Genomic DNA, 22,860 nt, shown 5'->3' with positions numbered 1-22,860 from the left:
GGATTTGAGTTAATGCAGTTGCAGTGCTTATATGTTATTGTTTTCAGTTCTCAATTTTTTCTTGCAGTACTTTCATTATAGATACGTATAGGTTAGGGTGTCACGTGGCAGGCAGTGGGACCATGCTGGTACAAGAGTAGCTGCGCTGCATGAGCCTCTGGATCTGGGAGGGAGAAAGCCTGCAAGGCAGCTGCAGTCTCTATCGGTGAGTCACCCAAAAGCCAGCTGTCTACCCAGTCCAGCCCTATCCCACATGAGGCAGGATTACTTCTGGGGAACTGCCATTATCCTGCTCTTGAATTACCCTCAGGGGTCCCCTTTCTGCTTGCTGTTCTCAGAAATATATCTTGTACCTTCCAGCTATATGGAAATTTTAGTGTGCAACTCCTAGGGTCAAGGAGGTTGGGCTTCTCACTGGATGGAGGTACTCTGTGTGTGGGCAGCTACACTACATAGGGATTCTCGTTTCCAGCAATCAGAGTGGTACGGTTTGTTCAGAATAGTTTCCACTATGGCCTATACAAATTAGCAGAACTCTTTGGCAAATTCATTATCCCTATTTGCCTTCAAGGTCAGGTCCAGAGTTCACATACAACAGCGTAATTTCACTGGCACTGTATTCTTCATACACTTAAACCATCTAAAGACCCAGCTGGAGGTTTGCAAGACATCGGCTGGAAGCAGAACTGTGTATTCAGCCATACAGATTTCTAGTGCTTCACCTCTAGATATGACCATTTATTAGTAAGTAGTGTAATAAGGGTACTTGTGACGCTTAGGTAAATCTACACTTATATTTAGAATAAAAGAAAAATGTGATATTTCAACTGGGATAGACCATGTTCCTCTCAGCTGCATACCAAAATATTCACATAGCTGAAAGTGTTTCTAACAGAAATGAGCATTCATAACAGCAGTCAGCAACTCTTGCCATCAGAACATTTTACTAACAGTTAATGAAAGCTGTCTACACAGTTTTTTAAAACAACCAGTTCACATCCAAATTCTGAAAGCAAAACACTAGATATAACTCTTTTTTGAGGAAATAAAATAAGCTATTGGATATCTTCTGCAATTTGTCACAGCCTTGCTGTTGAAAACCTCAAAAATATTAATCTCCCATAGATCACAATGTAGATATTCTCTCTCTAGCTCATTATTGCTAAGGCACATTTCCATGCACTGTTAGTACAGAGTGAATGAGCTTATGCAAATGTGGAGAGCTATCCCTAGACCAGACTTTCATTTTATTTTTATTATCAAATGGAGATTTTTTTTTTTTAATGTGATTTACTATGATGATAAAACAGGAAGGTTCATTTCCCTGGGCTTCCACAGCCCTGCCTGCCCGTCTTTACAACAACATCAAATTAAAAGCAGATGCTGTCATGGGACAATGAAGTGCTCAACCTCATCAGTTTTCAGCTCCTTCATCCTTCATCGTGAAGTGCTTTCCAGTGTTTTTCTGTCAGTTCCATTTTTGAAAAACTGCTTTCACTGTTTCACAGTTTTTACAAGAAAATATTGTTGTGCCTCTGGTGCAGACAAGGAGAAGTCTCATTTCGTTGTAGTTAAGGACTGGCTTTCAGAAACCTGGGGGCTGATGGGGTCCATCTGTCAGAGAAAGGGAAGAGCATCTTCAGTCACAGGCTTGTCAAGCCGGTGAAGAGGGCTTTAAACTAAAGTTGCTGGGGAGGGGAACCTCAATCCATCCCACTCCTACCAGTTTGATGCCAGTGCCAGCAATAGATGCCCAGAGACTGGAGAGGGATCACAGGTCAGCAGGAGAGCACCTGAAGAGCAGCACAAAGGAATTCCAGCCGGTAAGTCCGCTTCACTGGGGGCCCAACTTAAACGCCTCTATGCAAACGCACTTAACATGGGGAACAAACAAGAGGAGTTAGACACGTGCGCACGCTTGCAGGGCTGTGATCTTACTGGCATCACGGAGACGTGGTGGGATGGCTCCTATGGCTGGGGTGTTGGAATGGAGGGACACAGGCTCTTTAGGAAGGACGGGCAGGGGAGAGGAGGAGGGGGTGTCCCACTCTATGTCAGTGACCAGCTGGAGCGCATGGAGCTCTACCTGGGGATGGATGAGGAGCCCACTGAGAGTTTATGGGTCAGGATTAAAGGAAGGGCAGGGACAGGTGACATTATAGTGGGGGTCTCCTACAGGCCACCGACCAGGAAGACCAAGCTGATGAAGCCCTCTATAGACAGATGGGAGCAGCCTCACGTTCACAAGCCCTGGTCCTCATGGGGGACATCAGCCACCCCGATATCTGTTGGAGGGACAACACAGCAGGGCATAAGCAATCCAGGAGGTTCCTGGAATGTGTTGCTGATAACTTCCTCCTCCCAGTGATGGAGGAGCCAATGAGGAGAGGTGCTCTGCTGGACCTTGTTCTCAGCAACAAAGAGAGGCTGGTGGGGAACGTGAAGCTCAAGGGCAGCCTTAGCTGCAGTGACCATGAAATGGTGGAGTTCAAGATCGTTAGGGCAGCAAGGAGGGCGCACAGCAAGCTCACTACCCTGGACTTCAGGAGAGCAGACTTTGGCCTCTTCAGGGATCTGCTTGGTAGAGTACCATGGGATAAAGGCCTGGAGAGAAGAGGGGCCCAAGAAAGCTGGTTAATATTCAAGGATCACCTCCTCTAAGCTCAGGAGCGATGCATCCCAACAAAGAGGAAGTCGGGCAAAAACGCTGCTCCGGGGAGACCAGCATGGATGAACAAGGAGCTCCTGGACAAACTCAAATGCAAAAAGGAAGCCTACGGAGTGTGGAAGCATGGACAGGTAGCCTGGGAGGAATACAGAGAAATTGTCCAAGCAGCCAGGGATCAGGTTAGGAAAGCTAAAGCCCTGATAGAATTAAGTCTGGCCAAGGAACGTCAAGGGCAGCAAGAAAAGCTTCTACGGGTACGTCGGTGATAAAAGGAAGACTAGAGAAAACACGGGCCCTCTCCGGGCAGTCCAGGGAAGTTCCCACTGCCTGGAAAAGGGGAAACATAACCTCCATTTTAAAAAGGGAAAAAAGGAAGACTTGGGGAACTACGTGCCAGTCATTCTCACCTCTGTGCCCAGCAAGATCCTGGAGCTGATCCTCCTGGAAACTGTGCTAAGGCACATGGAAAATCAGGTGATTGGTGACAGTCAACATGTCTTCACTACAGGCAAATCGTGCCTGACAAATTTGGTGGCCTTCTACAATGGGGTTACAGTACTGGTGGATAAGGGAAGAGCAACGGACATCATCTACCTGGACTTGTGCACAGCATTTGACACTGTCCCACATGACATCTTTGTCTCTAAATTGGAGAAACATGGATTTGACAGGTGGACCACTGGGCGGATAAGGAATTGGCTGGATGGTCACACTCAAAAGAGTTGTGGTCAACGGCTCCATGTCCAAGTGGAGAGCGGTGACAAGTGGCGTTCCTCAGGGGTTGGTATTGGGACCAGCACTGTTTAACATCTTTGTTGGTGACATGGACTGTGGGATTGAGTGCACCCTCAGCAAGTTTCCTGATGACACCAAGTTGTGTGGTGCAGTCGACATGCTGAAGGGAAGGATGCCATCCAGAGGGACCTTGACAGGCTTGAGAGGTGGGCCCGTGCAAACTTCATGAGGTTCAGCAAGGCCAAGTGCAAGGTCCCGTGCATGGGTCGGGGCAATCCCAAGCACAAATAGACAAATAGATGCTGGGCAATGAGTGGATTGAGAGCAGTTCTGTGGAGGAGGACTTGGTGGTGTTGGTTGGTGAGAAGCTCAACATGACTCAGCAATGTGCATTTGCAGCCCAGAAAGCCAATCGCATTCTTTGCTGCATCAAAAGAAGTGTGGCTAGCAGGTCGAGGGAGGTGATTGTCCCCCTCTACTCGGCTCTCATAAGACCCCACCTGGAGTACTGTGTTTAGCTCTGGGGCCCCCAACATAAGAACAACATGGACCTGTTGAAGCGAGTCCAGAGGAAGGCCATAAAGATGATCAGAGGGATGGAACACCTCTCCCATGAAGACAGGCTGAGACAGTTGGGGTTGTTCAGCCTGGAGAACAAAAGAGAATGCTCCGGGGAGACCTTCTAGCAGCCTTCCAGTATCTAAAGAGGGCCTACAAGAAAGCTGGAGAGGGACTTTTTACAAGGGCATGTAGTGATGGGACACAAGGGGTAATGGTTTTAAACTGAAAGAGGGTAGATTTAGATTACATATAAGGAAGAAATTCTTCACTGTGAGGGTGGTGAGACACTGGCACAGGTTGCCCAGAGAGGCTGTGGATGCCCCATCCCTGGAAGTGTTCAAGGCCAGGCTGGATGAGGTTTTGAGCAACTTGGTCTAGTGGAGGGTGTCCCTGCCCATGGCAGGGCAGTTGGAACTAGATGATCTTTAAGGTCCCTTTGACCACTGGCAAACAGATGACCTGCTTTTTGTAGCAATGTCATGGCTACACAGGCTCCAGTCTGCCTCCCTGCCAGAACGTATTCATTTTAGGCTTCTGCATTAACCCCCACAGACAGACATAAATGAAATATTAAAATTACCTTTTGTCCCCATTTCCTTTCTGCATTTGAAGCAGCATGGATGTGTAAGAGTAGAGTGGGGGCAGTTGCTGGCGGTACTAGTGAAGAACTGATCAATGGAATAATACTCATCCACATCCTCAGCTCCATGACAGACCGCATACCGTATCATTAACTCTGTGTCTCATCCACTTAGCCTAGTGTGAGGGCTCTGTGTGCCTGAATCAGAGTCACTAGGGGTAGTTTGCGGGACCCTGAAGAAAAGCCGATTCCATCAGCATGCTAGGCAGCAATACCTTAAAAGACTTTGCTAAAAAATCACGAGCAGGTTATTGTAACTATGCTTCCACGTATTTAAAATCTTTGCAACTCAGAAATGTTCTGGAAATGGCCTTTACTAACTATTCAGTCTAATATGGTGTGTGAACGGTGGGGTGAACAAAAAAGAAAACCCACTGAAACTCCTGTTGCCATTTGCTTGCAGTGCATCAATACTAGCTCTTCACATTTGCGCACCTAAACCATTCAGTGCTGCACAAACAAAGCTTCAGCCTGAAATGCTGCAGGAGAGCCAGGAAAAAAAATGCTTCTGTTTTGTGTGGACTTTATGGTGGTGATTGTAATTCAACTGCCTTTTTTGTCTTTTTTTCAAAGTTTCCCAACTGTTGCAAATATGTATATGGTGCTATACAGCAGCATGTAGTATAGTTATCAGAGTGAGCTCTTTTCTGCAGCTGGCATCCATAAAAAGAACCAAGCAGTTGTTTTACTTGTGTATATGGCACAGGTAACGACACAGGTCTGATGGATGCAGCCCCGCTGGTCCTGCCTGCAGAGCGGACGCTACGGTGAGCAGCGCTGCCGGAGGGTCCAGCTGGCTTGGTCCGCTTGTGAGGTTGCGCTGGAAGGTGTGAGCAGCGCAAAAAAGTATGTTCCTGGAGCAGTTTGTAATCCCCAGTTCTGAAGTCAGTTTTACACATTATGTACAAAGCCATTTTTCTGAGCTGTGGTGCCTTTAAATCTACTTTAATCTGGAATAAGTACATAATGTTTTAGAGTTACAGAAATCAGAGTCATAGAGTTATAGTAATCCAAATAACTTAATCAGAATTACCTGTAACTTTTAATAGCAGACTGCTAACTGTTCGGATTTGTTATCGTTATTTGTCTAGGAATTTCTCTTGGGCAGACAAGGTCTGAATTAAAGGACTATTTTGGAAATAAGAACCTATGTTCAGGCCAGTGGCTTTGTTTTAAGAGCGATCATTTATCGTCTTTAATGAAATTTAAAAATTTCTCCTTGACTTTAAACTTTGCTTATGATGCTATACTGGGCTTAAGTAAATCAATAAAGCAAAAGTAAGCACTGGAGAAGGAAGCTAGTTCTCTGGTTTATACCTCTACATCTAAAGAGAGGAAGATAACTGTAATTGGATTGTAATTCTGTTTAGCTGCTGCCTCCATATATTCAGAGAGAACATCCTTGAAGGTAGTGATGGGGTTTAATGAACTGTTGTTATTCCCTAATGCTTGGGAGGTGGTGATGGAATTACTGTGCAACCAGGACGGATAATCTAAAGACACAATGCTGGCTTTGTTCCTTATTTGAAAATAGAATTTTAATCTCAAATGAGATGTCAATTTACCTGTGTGTTACTTTCCATAGACAGGGATTTCCTTGTTAGCTTGAGCAGATTTTTCCTGTTTAAAAATAAGTTGTACACTCAGGTTAGAATATTGGCATTGCCTTAAAATTCCAGCCTCATGTTTCATAATAACCCAGAGGGGTTATTAAGAGGGATTATAGTAGGAGGTTCATCGTGCTTTCATAATCAAAATAATTGGATTTTCACAATAATCAGAGACAGGGTGCCTTCCTACACTTCTGAAATTCTTAGGCTGTGCTAAACACTACTTACCTGTTTGAATTCTGACCTTGGGTTAGCTTTAAATGCAGAAGCTAGTATAGCTGGGAATGTAAACAAGTCAAGGAAGAATATATCCTTTTAAAAAAAAAAAAAAAATCTTTTTTTGTGTTTAGTTTTAGATATGCTTCAAAGTGGAGGTTACCAAAGTCCAGGAGGGATAAAGTAAGTTCCTATTTTAGGGACAGTTGGTAATATTTTGCCTCAGATCAATCTTTATTTTTACCTTTAATTTTCAGAGATTATATTTTCAAGGGACAACCTTGAATAGAAATGGTACCCATCAATGTGAAAAGGTACTGTCAGTTGATGGAGTTGTGTTAAATTCGGCTTAGAGGTTGGGCTTTTTCTCCACAACAGTTCTTACTCACTTCCTACTAATAGGCTGAAGGTTTTTTTGCTCAGTTGAGCTCTGTATGTCCAAGATCCATGTCTGCTCATGACATGAATGTGGTTCAGCAGAAGTGCTGCTCTCGGCTCCCCTTTCTTGCTTTTACAGCGCTCAGGTCTCAGTCTTGTAAGACTGCTTGTGTATTGGACCCGTCTCTTTACTACGACTTGCAGCATGATATTCCAGTTGTTGTTTTGCTCCTCAGTTTTATCCTTGTGAACACCTTCGCCTGCAGGACATTTCCAGAAGCTTTCATTTTCTTTTTGCTTCAGGATGCTCGTTTCTGCTGACCCACCTCCTTAGTCTGAGTCCTGTAGATCTCTTCTAACAAGAATTCAGATAGATTTTCCTTGGATTATGAGAGGTAATTATGAGAAGGGGAAGCCTTCTCTTCAGAGTCTTCCATCTCTACTCACCTGACTCACCTCTTCTACAGCTTCATTAATTTTCTAAATATGGGAGGGAAGGCTAAATGGGCCTCAACGTCATTACCAACATAAGGGCTTATCACTCTTTTACAATATGATTTTTTCAATGAAGTTTAGCAATGTGTTAAGAAAAATATGCAAAATATGCTAAGAAGCCATGTGATGAAATCACAGTGCAAATTTTTATAAACTGAACCTCAAACGTTTTTAGAGCTTTCTTTGTAGCTGACTCTCTGCAGCTGACATTCTGGCTGTCCATTGGAGAAGAATGGGGTTTTATCTTAATATTCCCCCCCCCCCCCCCCCGCAAAAAAAGTCTAATTAAAAAATGAAAAGTAATTCTATAGGCCCTTGTGAGTTAATTTTAGGTAATACAACTTGGCTGCTACATGTTTCAGCACAATGATCTATTTTAATATGATTTGAACTGATAGGTTATGTAAAAACTAAGCCTGATGCCTTTTTCTGTCTTTTTCATACTTGTAAAAATATTTGCTTAAATACCAAAAAAAGTGATATAGGTATGATGCCACTTGCACCAGTTTCATGTAATGAAACCAGCTGATGATTGTGTAGCACTTTCATAATCTCCAACAACAGTCACTACATAAGAGTGCAAATTTTTATCCAAATTTTTTGAACTCTGTTGGTCATGAGAAATTTGCCACATTTCGCATCAAAATGAGGCCTTGTTGCAATTTCAGTGGAGAGAGTGTTGATTATGTGGAGATGTAGGCTGCAAAAGTCTGAGTCAAAGTAAATTAGCCCGGATCTTCATCCAGCATAACAGTGCCTTCCGCACTGGGAAGTAGCAGAAAGTCAGGAAAAGCTTGTGTAACTTTGTCACAACCTGTCACAAGCAGCTACTATCAGTAGTGGGTACTGTTGGGTACATACCCACTCTCCTGCCACATTAGCATTTCACAAGTTTGAGTTGTTCAAGAAAGATGTTACTTTAAGTTAAAACATAATGGAACTCTGCTAAATCTGAATGCACCTGTGCTCTGGAGAAAGGAATGATTTCATTGTCAACATTGACTAGAATTTGAATGGAACTGCTTAAAAAGCAAGATACTTATTACTGCAAAGTTAGTCATTTTGTGCTAGCCTATGCATGAGTGCTCTTTTAGACTGAAAAAAAAATCAGGAGAACTTTTAGCACAGAAATAAACATGGATGAAATTTTAGTGCTACACCTCTTCAAGGACAATTTAATTATCACTTGTAAAATAGTTGACTGGGTGCCAGTGAGTAGAAATGTATGAAACATGCATGGATATACACAGGTATTTATTGTAGGTAAGATGGAGGCAGCGTGCACCCATGTTAAATCTATCAACATATGATGAATTTTGCAAACAACTCATTAGAAAGATATAGTGAAGGAAAACTAACATAAGAATAACCCAACTGCTTAGGAGTGACAATAAAATTATACAACAGTTTAATAAGGGAATACAGATTACTGAAACTAACTGCATGTATAGAAGGAGTCTGCACAGTGGGATACAGCTCTACAAATTCAAATTTGCACAAGAGTATCTTCAGTTTGCTTTGTGAAAATTGCTGGTGTACCTTACCATAAACAGTCGGGACTTCAGAGTTACATATGTTAACACAGGAAAAAAATCATCTGGCTATTTAGTGTACTGTGGTGACAGCTTTGAATGTACAGTGAATGAACTGGGGTGGAGGCAGCTTTTATGGGGAGCAAATCAACTTTAAGACAGAGCGTTTTGTTATGTAGTTGCCATATATTTTAAGGTACTGTTTCTAGATTCTGTAAGGAGGTAATGATGTGGACATCAGGAATGCAGTAGTTTGCAAAAACTATGTGATCATTTAGTACAGATGGGCACAAATTCGTCAAGGGTAAAAGTTGTTCAAAAGACTGGATGCTTGTTCTTGAGGAAAAAAAGGAAAGAGTAAATCCCATAGGCTAATGTCAGATACAGGTTTTACTTTTGTCCTGGTTTCAGCTGGGATAGAGTTAACTGTCTTCCTAGTAGCTGGTACAGTGCTATGTTTTGAGTTCAGTATGCGAAGAATGTTGATAACACACTGATGTTTTCAGCTGGTGCTCAGTAGTGTTTAGACTATAGTCAAGGATTTTTCAGCTTCTCATGCCCAGCCAGGGCACAAGGAGTTGTCACAGGACACAGCCAGGGCACCTGACCTAAACTGGCCAACGGTGTATTCCATACCATGGGATGTCCCATCTAGTTTAGGAACTGGGAAGTGGGGGCGGGGAATCACCGCTTGGGGACTGGCGGGGTGTCGGTCGGCGGGTGGTGAGCAATTGCCCTGCGCATCATTTGTACATTCTAATCCTTTTATTACTACTGTTGTCATTTTATTAGTGTTATCATTATCATTATTAGTTTCTTCTTTTCTGTTCTATTAAACCGTTCTTATCTCAACCCAGGAGTTTTACTTCTTTTTTCCCTATTTTCTCGCCCATCCCACTGGATGGGGGGGAGTGAGTGAGCGGCTGCGTGGTGCTTAGTTGCTGGCTGGGGTTAAACCACGATAACTTTTTAAATTTTGATGATTTTATAAACATGGAGATTATTCATGTTGTTAGAATGGATAAAAGGTAAAAGAAAACAGTGCCTTACAGAAATATTAAATGTAAAAAAGTCACTACATTTAAAAATACATTTTCAAGTATATTTCGTTAAAGAGTTAAGTATATAAAAGATTCCACTTTCTATTTTACTTCTTGAAAAATTCAGTAAATCTCATCCATATTCATTCCAGCTACATCAACATCTTTTTCTATGCACAGTATAGAATCTGCCCCTCAGTTTATCTTTAGCTGGAGCAACCTTTAAGTTCATATTTTTGTCATTTATTTTATTAATCTATATTACTTCCTTGCCAGTTGATCAACTCATCTTAATTTCAGTTTCTTTTATTTCTGCACTCACTTCACTTCATGTGAGTGACCAATTCTGTCTTTTACATTACACATACGTCGAATTTAATTTTTAGTTTTAGTAGAACCTTTTATTATCTAGGATTAGTGTCAGCTTCTGCTATCTGCTTTAAGAAGCTTTGGTACAGTATCAGAAATCACAGTGGAGAGCACCAGGAGCAGTAACCACTGAAACAAGCTAATTGAATTTATTCCCTCTCCTGAGGTGCCTTCATGTGGTATCACTAGGGTGGGGTGGCACTCTCCTTGATTAACAAGACATGGAAATTCACTATAAAAAGTGCACAAGCCCAGCTCAAAGCTGCACTCGGTAGGTCACCAGTCATTTCTGGGACTGTCACTGTGCCAGCAGCAACACAGACCCCTTCCTTCTCATCTGTCACATTTGTGACTCCACAAGCTCAGCAGGACCCAGCGCTGACTCCTGATGGGGGCTGACATTTACTCCTGGTTTTGTACTGCGTGCCAGTTGGTTTGGCACTGAAGGTCAGTTTGTCTGATGTATTCTGCATGAGGTGGACACATCTTTTCGGCACTCATCTGTTTCTGTTTGGTAGGTCAGCACAGAGCTTTTAATCGGTCTGGATTATACAAAGAGATGCATAGTGCAATATGCCATTCACTGGATATGATTATAATGACCAAATTTCAGCTGTTCCAAGCAGGTGATCCCTATCAGCCCTTTCCAAAGTGCCCCAGTATGCAGCAGCAGCACCTCAATTCAACAATGATCAATGCACAGTGTAATGTTTTCTTTATGTTGAATAATAGATCACAAAACCTACGTTCACCTACTGACATATGACACTAAATAGATGTGTCATTGGGCATCTTCCAGTCTCAGCATCAGCATACCTACTACATAGGTCATCTAGCACAGGTACTTTCCTAAGTGTCTTTGTGCATGCTGTCAAAGCTCCTCTTTCCTTTTCACATCTTCACAAATCCTTTAGGTGCACTGTATATATCACTCTTGCAGTGTAATGATTCCAGACCCTGCTACTATGCAGTTCATTTGTTTGCAATATACCACAGTCGCTTCTAATGCAAGTAACTTCACACTCCTTTTAAGTCCGTGTCATTCTTTCTCTTACCTTGAAAATTCATAGATGATCTCTTTTCTTCCTCTGCATTTAAATTATGAGAAGTTACAAAATTCTTTGCTGGCTTGTGTTGGGGTGGGGGGTTTTTTTGCAGTCTCACTAAATCAAACTCTTTTCCTGTCTCAGCACAGGAATCTGTGACCTCTTGGGCCATTTTTTGATCAGCTGCCTTTTAACTGCAATATTGTTCTTCTAGGTATAGTCAGTAAGTCTGTGCAGTACTTCTCATGTGGAAGGTTTTTATAACTGTTTTTAAGTTTAGTCTTTCCAGCTTTTCCGATGTTTTGGGAGTCTTTGTCCTTTTAAGTTTTTGACTATAAGTATTTTACAGCTTCCCACTGTAATTACTCACATAATATTACGCTACAGTAGCTCAAGTCTGATTGTTTAAGTGTCCCAAGTAGGACATTTCATGACAAATTACTTCTACAAACAGAGCTTGATACTTGACATTTCTATACAGATGCCATTAAACAAGAGATTAATTCTTCTCCTTTGGGCTCGGGGCAGTTCTTATCTGTATGAGTGATCCTATTGACTACAAAAGGACTTTTCATATCAGTCATGATTGTAGGAATGGACTCTTGTCTTCATATTTTGGAGACAATTTAAGGCCTATTCAGCAGCAGCTGCTTGCGGCATGGAGTAGAATATATATCCTGTGCCAAGTGGTCAGGTTCACACAGCTTATTGCTCATCCCACTCCAGTGAAAACCAGAAAGCCGTCCTGGTTGTCCTCTCCATTGCTCTTCCTGCAAAACAACAAATGTCAGAACATATTGTGAAACAAGAATGAATGGAGCAATATTACATGCAATTTCTTTTTTCCTTCCTTTTTTTTTCAGTAAGTGCAAGAGCTATGCGTTTGCTGCTGTTCCAGTCGTTGTTTGGTAGTTTTGCTAATTGTAATAAATGTTCTGAACTTTCGCATCTAAATAACAAGGGGTTTCTTTACTCAGTATTATCACTGGAAAATCTACAGATTAGTTATAAAGTATCATTTGTAAGTATCTGCCAATTATTTTGCAATTTGAAATCTCTGATTTTTTCATCTTCCATCCGATTCACCTGCCTTTTTCTTAGGCCATTCACAGTGTCAAGAGAAATGCTCATGAAAGATATTGTACCTAAGAGAATTAGCCAAATCCTGCGTTTCCCCAGTGATTTCTGGGACTTCATTTCTTCTGCTAGTAATGATTTAGTTGTAAGCATTCTCCATGCAAGTCCATCTTTATAAAAGGACATTGTGTTTTGATTATTTAGAACTTGAAGTCACAAAGGGCATGTTGTAATTAGGTTTGTTTCAGTAGGAATTGAAAATGTGTTGTAGTAGTCAGAATCCCCAGGGGAAGGTTTCTAATAAAATCTCCATTGAATTTATTCATATGTGGAAAGAACAGTCAATATTTGAGGTATGAATGTCAATAAAAGTAAAAAACTGCTGGCATTCAGTGTATGCTACAGTGCATGGCCTTGCCAGTTAGAGTATTGCAGCTTTGTTTCCCAAAGCTTCTATGTGCTTTTAAAAATATAATCTCTAAAGGAAAATAGAATTAGTCTGTTAAAAACAGAGCTCCCTAGTCATGAAAATGGGTAGTTTAATGTAAGATATAATCTAAAAATCTATATATTTAAAAAGCTATCTTACAGAAGTGAAAGGCAAAATATCCATAATGTTTTTCATTACCATGAATCCAAGTGAGAGGATCATTTTCTAACATTCATGCATGTGGGGATTTGCTGGCATCCTAATGGTGGCAAAGGCCACTCAGCTGTCTGCTTGCTATTTTATCTTCTCCACTGGCTTGGATAAATTATAGCAATATAAAAAGTGTTAAGGCAGAGAAAATATGGCAGAATGTTGTTCCATTAATTTCATGTCCTCTTGAATAAACTTCTAACTTACACATGGATTCCTGTGATACCTACCAGTCCTGAGTTCACTGCCAAATCCTAAATCGGTGGCAAAGGGGAAAGTTTTTATTTTCCAGTCGGTTCTTCAGGGATGGTACCATCTGCTTCCATAGCCCCAAACAAACCACCAATAGTAATTTAGAACAAAAATGCCCCTAGGTGGGATAATTTTCCCTCAGGGGCTGCAGTGTTACAAAGCACACGGCATAGGATCCAGTTTCATGTCTATTCTCCGATAAGGAAGCACTGCCTGGAAGCCATCTAGGTCTCTCCTACGTTATGTGTCTTTTCTTTTGCTGACCAGCCATCCACAGGAATGTGTTCCTTTTAGCCTCTTGCTCTAAAACTCATAAGGCAAGTGTTGACCTGCACTGAGTGAACTGAGCGGGTGGGTTGGACTTTCTTTGTTGTCTCCTTCGTGTTAAGTGGTGATCCATTTGTATCCCCCTGCCACCACAACTTCAAGGAATCAGTGAGCAACATTTAAATCCTGAGAGCTGTCAATGTATTTACTGCATTAGAAACATGGTCTTCTTGGTAGTGGAAAAAAAAAAAAAAAAAAAAAAAAGCTTAGTTTCCAGTACAATATTCCTGCTTAGAAATTAAAAATGCATTTTTCATTAATATTCTCTAACACTAACTTTAAATAGCCCATGTGTTTTCTGTACTATCTGTGGAAAAGGCTGAGTTAATTCAAGTAAATTCCACGTGTTTGTTCACGGAATAAACTGAAACATAGCAAATTATTTGCCTATGAGTTAAATTACCACTGTGAGACAAAGTTTAGGAGTTTTAAATGCTGCTGTAGAGAAGCAGATGTTTAACTCCCAACAGCTGCTCTGTAGCCATCTGCTGTCACCTTTCTGCCTTCTCTAGCCAGCACCTATGAGATTGCAATGAATTGAAAAGTTTTGCTAACTTTCAAATGTGAGTTACTTCGCATGGCGTACTGAGACCACATTAAACACTTTGGCAGGTTTCCAGAGTCCCTTTCTTTTTCTGTTATATGGGTTTATTCAGTAATGAACAGAATTTGATTTTTTTTAAAAAAGGAGTTTGTGCATGACTGTCTGCCATGCTCTATATCTATCTACATGTCTATCACATTGCCTGTTTCTCATCTAGAGTCCATTTTCGGGTGAATAAAGGTAAATGTTGTTTGTTTACAGTACTTTTTGTCTATGCCTTCCATAGCTTTGCAGTTGTGGAAGCCAGACCAGCTACATTCACACAAACACACACACAGGCGTGCGCACGCACGCACACACATGGTCCAAACATCTTCGTTACTGTTTGTATTGTTTTATCCATCCTTCAGGTCTCCTGTAATGGCTGGAGGTCTGTTTGCCGTCAACCGGAAATGGTTTTGGCAGCTGGGAGGCTATGACCCGGGACTAGAAATATGGGGAGGAGAGCAGTATGAAATCTCCTTTAAGGTAAGTCCTTTAAGGTAAATTAAGGTAAGGTAAGTACAATACTACTTTTTTCTTTAGGAATTCCCACTAATTTCAGAGAATTATGCCATAAACATACGCTCTAGAAGCCATACAAAGATCACAGTGAGTGCAGTTCCCTCTGAAAATGTGGTAGCTTACCACCATCAAAGAATGAAGTTCTACCTTGTCCCTTTCGTCGTCTTCTCCATTTACCTTCTCTCAGATGCTGCGTTTACTTCATGATCAAGTGCTGAGCTCAGCTCAATAAGCCCACAGAGAACGAATCCAGAAAAAAAGAAAATTGCATAATTTTCTGCCCAGATCAACAAGTTTAATCATCTCTACGGGTAGACTGCCCGGGAGTCAGCTCAGGGAAATGGGTGGAAATGGAAGAAGAAAGTCATAGGCAGAAGGACCCCTTTCAGTAGCGGTAAATCACTAGATAGCTTGTCTGCTGTGAGCTGTTATCTACAGGCCAGCTTTTCAAAATCAGATGATCTTTTAATTGCCTTTGAATTATTGTAATGACAAAATATACGGGGAGTTTTCAAGTGCTCAGGTTATGTACAACCAGCCATGGTATATCCTTATGTCCTTCATGTGGACATCTGTATTCAAATCAGTTACTTGGCTTTTACATGTCAAGTTGAAAGTCTTGTTCCTTTCCACATGTAAAATAGGTATTTCAATTAGTCTGATGAGGACTAACATGTCTAATCTTGAAAATTGAGTTTATTGTGGTCTAGTATACCCAAAGACATAAGAACTTTACCTCATGGCCTCTACATGCAGTGATTTTTAATGACTTGATAGAATTTCATGACATAGCTGAATTGAGTCAAGCATATTTGCATGGCGCTTGGAACTGAAATTATGATTCACATTTAGCTTCAGGATCTTTCCAACCTACTTTCAAACTCCGATAGTGTAAAGCTCAGTAAATAAATTCACTATGTCAGCCATGACTAATATCATGCATCTTGCTGAATCTGAGTTTCAGCAGTGATTAAAACAACAGAGCTGAGGCCATTCTGTTGAACAAAACATACAGCGTGACCCGACACTGGACTGCCAGGCTGTCTTTGCAGTTCTCAAGAACAGTGAAATGGTTTGTATTAACTGTGCTACTCTCCTGTTTCTCCATATCATTTTTATACCCCAGCAAAATAGAACAGGAAGGCAGGGGAAACCCAATAGCTAGGCAGTGTATTTAGAATATATTGATATACTTTTTGTCTATTTAGCTTGTTTCATGGGCAAATGTAAGTAGTCACTAGTAGCTGTCACAATGGTCTCTGACAGGTCACCCATGATTTTATTATCCTATTTCAAATATTCCTTTTATTCATCATCACAAAGAATATACTTGTAATGCTCTCCAGTCCTTGTATAGAAACCATGGCAACAGCACTGGAAATTGAGATACTAGATTGTCCCAGTGTGTTTTGCTCAAGTGACAGGTTTTTTTGGAGGCAGCTGTGTCACACTGGGTCTCATTTCAGTCATATCTCCTGATGCATCTCATTAGTATACACTAACCTTAGGGTCCCTGTCCTTTCTTATTAGTGTTAAAAGAAGAAAAAAATACTCTTTAGAAATGATCACCAAATAGGAACAACTTCTTTTGGAAGGATTTAATAGATGTAAGTTTTAAAAAGAAGAGTGCTGTTTGGTTTGGAATGACAAAAAATGGGAGAAAAATCATGGAGGCAGAAGGAAGAAACAGAAAGGACTGAGGTTTATTATATCAGAATCACCAATATCAGCTTGGGAAAGGTTTCTGCTTCAACAGTTTCTACTGTAGCTATAGATTCAGTCATCCTAAAACTTATTTAAATGAGGACAAGTTAGCTAGACAGTTTAATTTACCAGCTTTATTCACAAAACTTGGGAAGATGGTGGACCTTCCATCTCTCTGTAATTCACAAAGTCAGTGAAAAAGCCGGACAACCAGCCTCGTTCAGTTTCCTCGGCTACTTGAGTGGGTCTGAAACTACATCTTACCTTTTCTTAGAGTGTCCACATCTATGGCCCATGGAAGTGTCGTAAGATGGCTGCCCTGTGTTGATGCCATGTCTCACATTAATGTTATTTTGCTTGGCATATAATTATTTGGAGCATCCTGCCTCAAGAACATCTCTAACCACCAAATAGTTAGCTATTCTCACATGCTTCATCTTTGATTCAACTAATTCTTAAGTATTTTGTAAAGATAGGACTGATTTGCATTAAGAAGTCGCAAAAGGAAGCCAATTTGAAAAGTCCCGTAACTGTGGCAAATTTGTGTTTAGAGGACTGCTTCAGGCTGATCTTTAACCTCAGAGACAGACACGGTGTTCCTTTTATGTCCTTCATTATCTCATTTTTAACTTTGAGATTTATTTGTACAAAAGCTGCAATATAAGGGTAAATAAGTAAACAATCTGTCTACTATAAACAGAGACCATGCTGATGACATGACCTTCCCAATGTCAGACTGGGGATTCTTGTGGTTAATTCAAATAATAATACAGTGATGTAGTTATGGAGAGATGCATGCCAGAGCGAGAGCTGTCATGTGCTCCCTGAAATGGCGTAGTGTCTGGTTCATCTTGAACTGGTTGCCCTGCTCTGTGAGCTGGAGTGAGGAGTGTTTGCAGATCATTTCTGGTCCTCAGTGATGCGTTTTAAACTCTGTGGATCAACAGACTACTGTAACCCTTCTGCTTAACAATTTAACAGTAGATCCAGGTACTACAAAGTCCAAGTAAGCTGCGGCATGTCTTTAATTAGCATCGCTAATGTTTTGATGCAAAGGAAAGCTTACAGGTATGTTCAGGAAGATTTTTCATAAATGTTTGTGTCAAAAATCATGTTTATATGTCCAAATTCACTGGTGGCAAATGTGGAATAATGTTGAAGAAACAGTATATGTTTGATATTCTCTGGCCTAATTTTATTTGGAGAAGAATTTCCTAGATGTTGGAAGGAAACTCCACTCCACAGAAGCATTCACACATTATACAGGGAAAAAAACACTTTAACAGTTAAGATCCTATTAAGGAAGAGCACATTCTCAACCAAAAGCCTCTGCATTGCTGTACCAGAGACATCCACAGTCATCCCCCCAACTCAAGTTACAGGAGTGTTAGCTACAAAGCAAGTGGGAAGCCATGAGTGCAAAGTGTGGGCTTAGAGAGTCAAAAAAAATTGGATCTTTCAGAAAAGTATGATGGCTAGATCTGTGCTAGTCAAGACTCAGTAAAATAGTTTGTCTAAATTTTTCTGACTTAAGGAATTACTAGCTTCTTCATCATGAACTTAATATCAACTACTCTGCTCTGCTCACTGTAACCTTCTACTGCACTTTGCAAACCCCAGACACGCAATGAATTAAAGTCTGGTGCTGGATCAAGGGCCATCATGCAAGCTCAAAGGAATCACTAATAATAGCAAAGCCATATTGCTTTATGAGTTCAAGATGCTAAGACAGAGTTCAAGGACTGATTAAAAACTAGATTAGCAGGACAAGTGGTTGCCTGGGGAGTCAGGCAGCAGTTCCTGACAAGAGGAGGTCAAAGCAGATTTAGGAAAGCTACTCCGGCTGGGAAGCTTGAAGGGAAGGTGTCAGTTTTGATGTTTCTCTTTGGCAGTTTCCCTAGGTGTGACCTGGGGCGACAGACACCAGGCTTCAATGCAAAGCACAGACCTAACCAACAGTCCTTTTCTCGGGGGGGGAGGTTGCATTAGCTCATTGTACAGACACAGAAGATGGGTGGTGTGAGCAAAAATATATGTTTGTGTGTGTTTCGGGGGGAAATGTGTTCACCGGAAAGAGAAAGATACTACAGAGAGTGAGTCTGCAGTGAATCTAAATTTACTGCAGTATAATGCAATAAGTTTCTCCAAAATACAGTACACTTTATAATGTTTCTGTGACATTTGGAATTGTGCCATAGCAGGAAAGGAAACTTCCTCAAACTTCAGGCATGACTGTTCCAGGTGCTGAGTTGTCAGGAGCACAGAGATAAAAAAAAGCTGCTGCTTAAAAATTTGCTTAACCTTTATTTCATTGGCTACAAAACCCAACATATTTCTCTTTTGTTCTTTTCTTGCTTGCTAACATTGCTGCAGAGGACAGCAGCAAGCATAGCGCTGGGTGCCATGCTGTTTAACTGCTGTTTCCAAATCAGAGCACATGCATGCACATTCAGTGACTGGTGAGGCAGCCACAACCCGTGTCTCAAAATATGACCTCTTCATTAAATAGTTTCTTAGATTAATTTTTACATAAGAAATAACGTGCAGCATTTTAATTTTTTTGGCAGCATAACCTCAGGATCGATTTTTTAATTAAAAAGATGTATGATATCTTACTGACGATACTGTTCAGCGTGTGCTAGACTTGTTAAAGCTGGCAAGGTGCTGGACCTAACCTGATTAATAGCATCTCTTCTCAGTAACCAGGGAAGCCACTATTTAGGAAATCCTAAATTTAAATCTCTTAGAAAGGCACAGTTTATGTAGTAATCTCCAAAATGTGGAGTAGTGAAATCTCCTGTGTTGGCTGAAGATCCTTGTGGTGAGTTGACCCTGGCTGGACCCCAGGTGCCCACCAAAGCCGCTCTATCACTCCCCTCCTCAGCTCGACAGGGGAGAGAAAATATAATGAAAGGCTCGTGGGTTGAGATAAGGGCAGGGAGAGATCACTCACAGATTACCATCACGGGCAAAACAGACTCGACTTGAGGAAAAATTAATTTAATTTATTACTAATCAGATCAGAGTAGGATAATGAGAAATAAAACCAAATCTTAAAACACCTTCCCCCCTAGCTGTCCCTTCTTCCTGGGCTTAACTCTGCTCCAAATTTTCTCTACCTCCTCCCCTCCAGCAGCACAGGGGGACAGGGAAAGGGGGTTGCGGTCAGTTCATCACACATTGACTCTGCCGGCTCCTTCCTCTTCAGGGGAGGACTCATCACGCTCTTCCCACATTCCAGCGTGGAGTCCTTCCCACGGGAGACAGTCCTCCACGAACTTCTCCAACGTGAGTCCTTCTCATGGGCTGCGGTGCTTCATGAAGTGCTCCAGTGTGGGTCCCTTCCCACGGGCTGCAGTCCTTCAGGCACAGACTGCTCCAGCGTGGGTCCCACGTGGGGTCACAAGTCCTGCCAGAAAACCTGCTCCAGCGTGGGTTCCTCTCTCCATGGGTCCAGAGGTCCTACCAGGAGCCTGCTCCAGCACGAGCTTCTCATGGGGTCACAGCCTCCTTCAGGCATTCCCCTGCTCCGGTGTGGGGTCCTCCATGGGCTGCAGTTGGATACCTGCTCCACCGTGGACCTCCATGGACTGCAGGGGGACAGCCTGCCTCACCGTGGTCTTCCCCACGGGCTGCAGGGGAATCTCTGCTCCTGTGCCTGGAGCATCTCCTCCCCCTCCTTCTTCACTGACCTGGGTATCTGCAGGGCTGTTTCTCTCACATGTTCTCACTTCTTTCTCTGGCTGCTGTTTCTGTGCCCACTGCAACTTTTTCCCCTTCTTAAATATGTTATCACAGAGGCGCTACCACCATCGCTGATGGGCTCGGCCTTGGCCAGTGGCAAGTCTGTCTTGGAGCTGGCTGACATTGGCTCTTTTGGACATGGAGGAAGCTTCTAGCAGCTTCTCACAGAAGCCACCCCTGTAGCCCCCCCTTGCTACCAAAACCTTGCCATGCACACCCAGTACAATTCTTAACACTGGATGTTCCTTAGGCATTGTAAATCATACCCTAACAAAAATGCTAATGGTGATACCCTAGCCTCTTTGAAGCCAGTCACCTATATCTAGAGTTGTTTTATGCTTATCCATGCCAACACATCTTCCAGATTCTCTTCGTCCCTGTTTTCCAACACACCCCTCCATGTTCATTAATCCCTTTCTTTATCATCATCATTAATTCCCTCCACTGCTGGCAATTTTGGCAGGAGTTAGGGAGTGGGGGAGCATTACCACTTGTCAATGCAGTTGTAATCTATATGAAGAACTGACAAACATGGAATATTGCCACTTTTCTCAGCATTTTAGAGGTGCCGGTGAGTATTGTTGAAATAGCCACAGTCATCAGTTCCCAGTTTACACGGTACGGTTTTAATATCTCTGACAGGAAATCCCACTGCACCACAAGTAAATGGTTTTGCTGTTTGTGAACCCATTGACTGCAGATTTGCAAGTGATGCTATTTCTCAATTTTTTCTTGCATTTAGCTGAACATTCTCAATACGTGGAAAAGTTCACAGGAAAGTATTCTTCTTTCTCCTTTTCTACAACTGCTATATCTGTTCTTTGGCGCTTATTTCAGGAAGAGTGACTGAAAAATCCCATAAACTTTTTATATTCTTATTTTCTACAACTTTTTCAACCCCACTGTGGTAATACGTTTCTTCTGTCTGTAGTCCATCCCTCTTGCACAATGCTGAGAGCACCACACTGACAGCTTTGCATGATATACTTTATATTCCTCTTCCACCAGTTTACTGTTTGTTTGGTTTTTCCATCCGTTTTGGTGTCTCTCACTGTTGTTTGTCTTGTTACTGACTCGGCAGCAGTATGTTTCTCAATTAGTTTTGAAGCCTGATCCAAAATCCATTCAGTCCCCCCTCAATCTTTTACATAATTTGCTGTATGTTTATGTTCCTGTTCCACAGCAACACATCCTCCACTGCTTAAAAATCATGAGTCTCTTACTGCAGTAATTATGATTACAGTGTAGCATATGGATTGAAGTCTCATTCTCTCGTGCACAGTATTTACATTTTCCAGATAGTCCCCGGGCTGGATCACTCATAAACTAGAGAGATAAGACAAGGGGAAAAAAACCACAAGAGCAAGCAGAATTCAATTTTAAAGACAGAGTGATGTGAAAAGAGGGTGGTTCACCCAAAATCTCACAAGAGCTATAGAACAGAGCCAAAAAATGCATCTGTGACATCTAAGCTCCAGTCAGGAACAAAGCCACATAACCACAGCTTAATCTCTTTTAAAGCTTGTGTTAATGCCTGCCTTTTGCTTTCAACCTTCCCTATAAAGTGTTTTGCAACATTCTGTTGGAAGGAGCTATATAAAGATAAATTGTGATATAGTATATAGTTGACGCATAAACTACTCTTCTTTTGATCTTTCCAAGCTGAAATTGCATTGTTTGGGTTTCGTCTTTGGTTTTTATATCTCAGCTGCAAACCAGATTCATTGCTTTTGTAAGAAAGAGACATTAGCTATCTTGAGAGTTTCACAGCTTGCTTCTTAGATAAACAGAGATGCATCAGTGTTGTGATATCATTTTGCCAAATGTCCCACACCACCTGAATTCCTTTTGTGGTACACTGGAGGTCTGTAATATTTAACACAGAAGTCATTCTCCAATTTCTTGCATTTAGTGCATGTGAACATAAAAATGCACATTTGAAAGACAAAGTTGCCAGAATTGATCTTCCCAGGAAAATAGAAAAAATGCTTTTAAAATAATTCTGAAGCTGAAAGATAAATAGGAACAGCTGCTAAATGTCCTTCAAGGCAGCCCAAGATTCATTTCAATTACCCTGCACAGTGCACCTCAGGTGCAGCACAGCATTTTCAAGTTTTATATCTATCAAATATAAGCCTAACACAAAGTGTTATTTCCTCCCACTTGTTATTGCCTCAGCATATCTGACAGGGTTTTTTTCTAATTCCTTTTCTCCTTTTCTTTTCTTATTCTTTTTTACTGATACCCTACTGCTTGAGAGGAAATGCAGTATATGTCTACTTCAGCTCTCATTGTCTGAGTTAAAGTAATACTGGCCTATATACATCTATTTCTGCTTTCTTGTCTTTTAAATTTGTTCTGTGGCTGACCTTCATCTGAGTCAAACTGCTATGCTGTCCAGTCTTCAAAGGCTAAGAAACCTTGATTAATCACTGTAATATCTTGTCTAGCCTTTGAAATCATACCTTAATTTTTTAAAAAAGCACAAATAGTAAATATAGGTCTGCACTTTCATTGGTACACTGGGTTGTTTGAAGACAGCTACAGAGAGGAGGTTCCCACTGAAAAAGGTACAAGTGATGTACCATACAAACAAGTATTGGTAGAAAAGTGATTAACGGGGTTTTTCTAATAATGGCATTACCCAACTTACTTTAACACTATCATTTTTATGATTTTTTAATATGTTTATGAACATGTTTTCCAGTGAATTAGGTG

The 22,860-nt window shown here is 41.4% G+C and overlaps 1 protein-coding gene across 1 annotated transcript in view; it reads left to right on the top strand.

Moving 5' to 3' along the window:
• The window catches only part of GALNTL6 (polypeptide N-acetylgalactosaminyltransferase like 6), a 505,186-nt gene that overhangs the window by 444,793 nt on the left and 37,533 nt on the right, over positions 1-22,860 (top strand). The window contains exon 7 of the mRNA XM_049834367.1: positions 14,541-14,658. Coding sequence (XP_049690324.1) covers positions 14,541-14,658 — 118 coding nt within the window. The remainder of the gene's footprint in view (positions 1-14,540; positions 14,659-22,860) is intronic.

The sequence above is a fragment of the Accipiter gentilis genome, chromosome 3 (genome assembly GCF_929443795.1).
Source record: "Accipiter gentilis chromosome 3, bAccGen1.1, whole genome shotgun sequence".
NCBI classification, from domain to species: domain Eukaryota; kingdom Metazoa; phylum Chordata; class Aves; order Accipitriformes; family Accipitridae; genus Astur; species Astur gentilis.
This window is presented reverse-complemented; position numbering and strand designations above follow the sequence as displayed.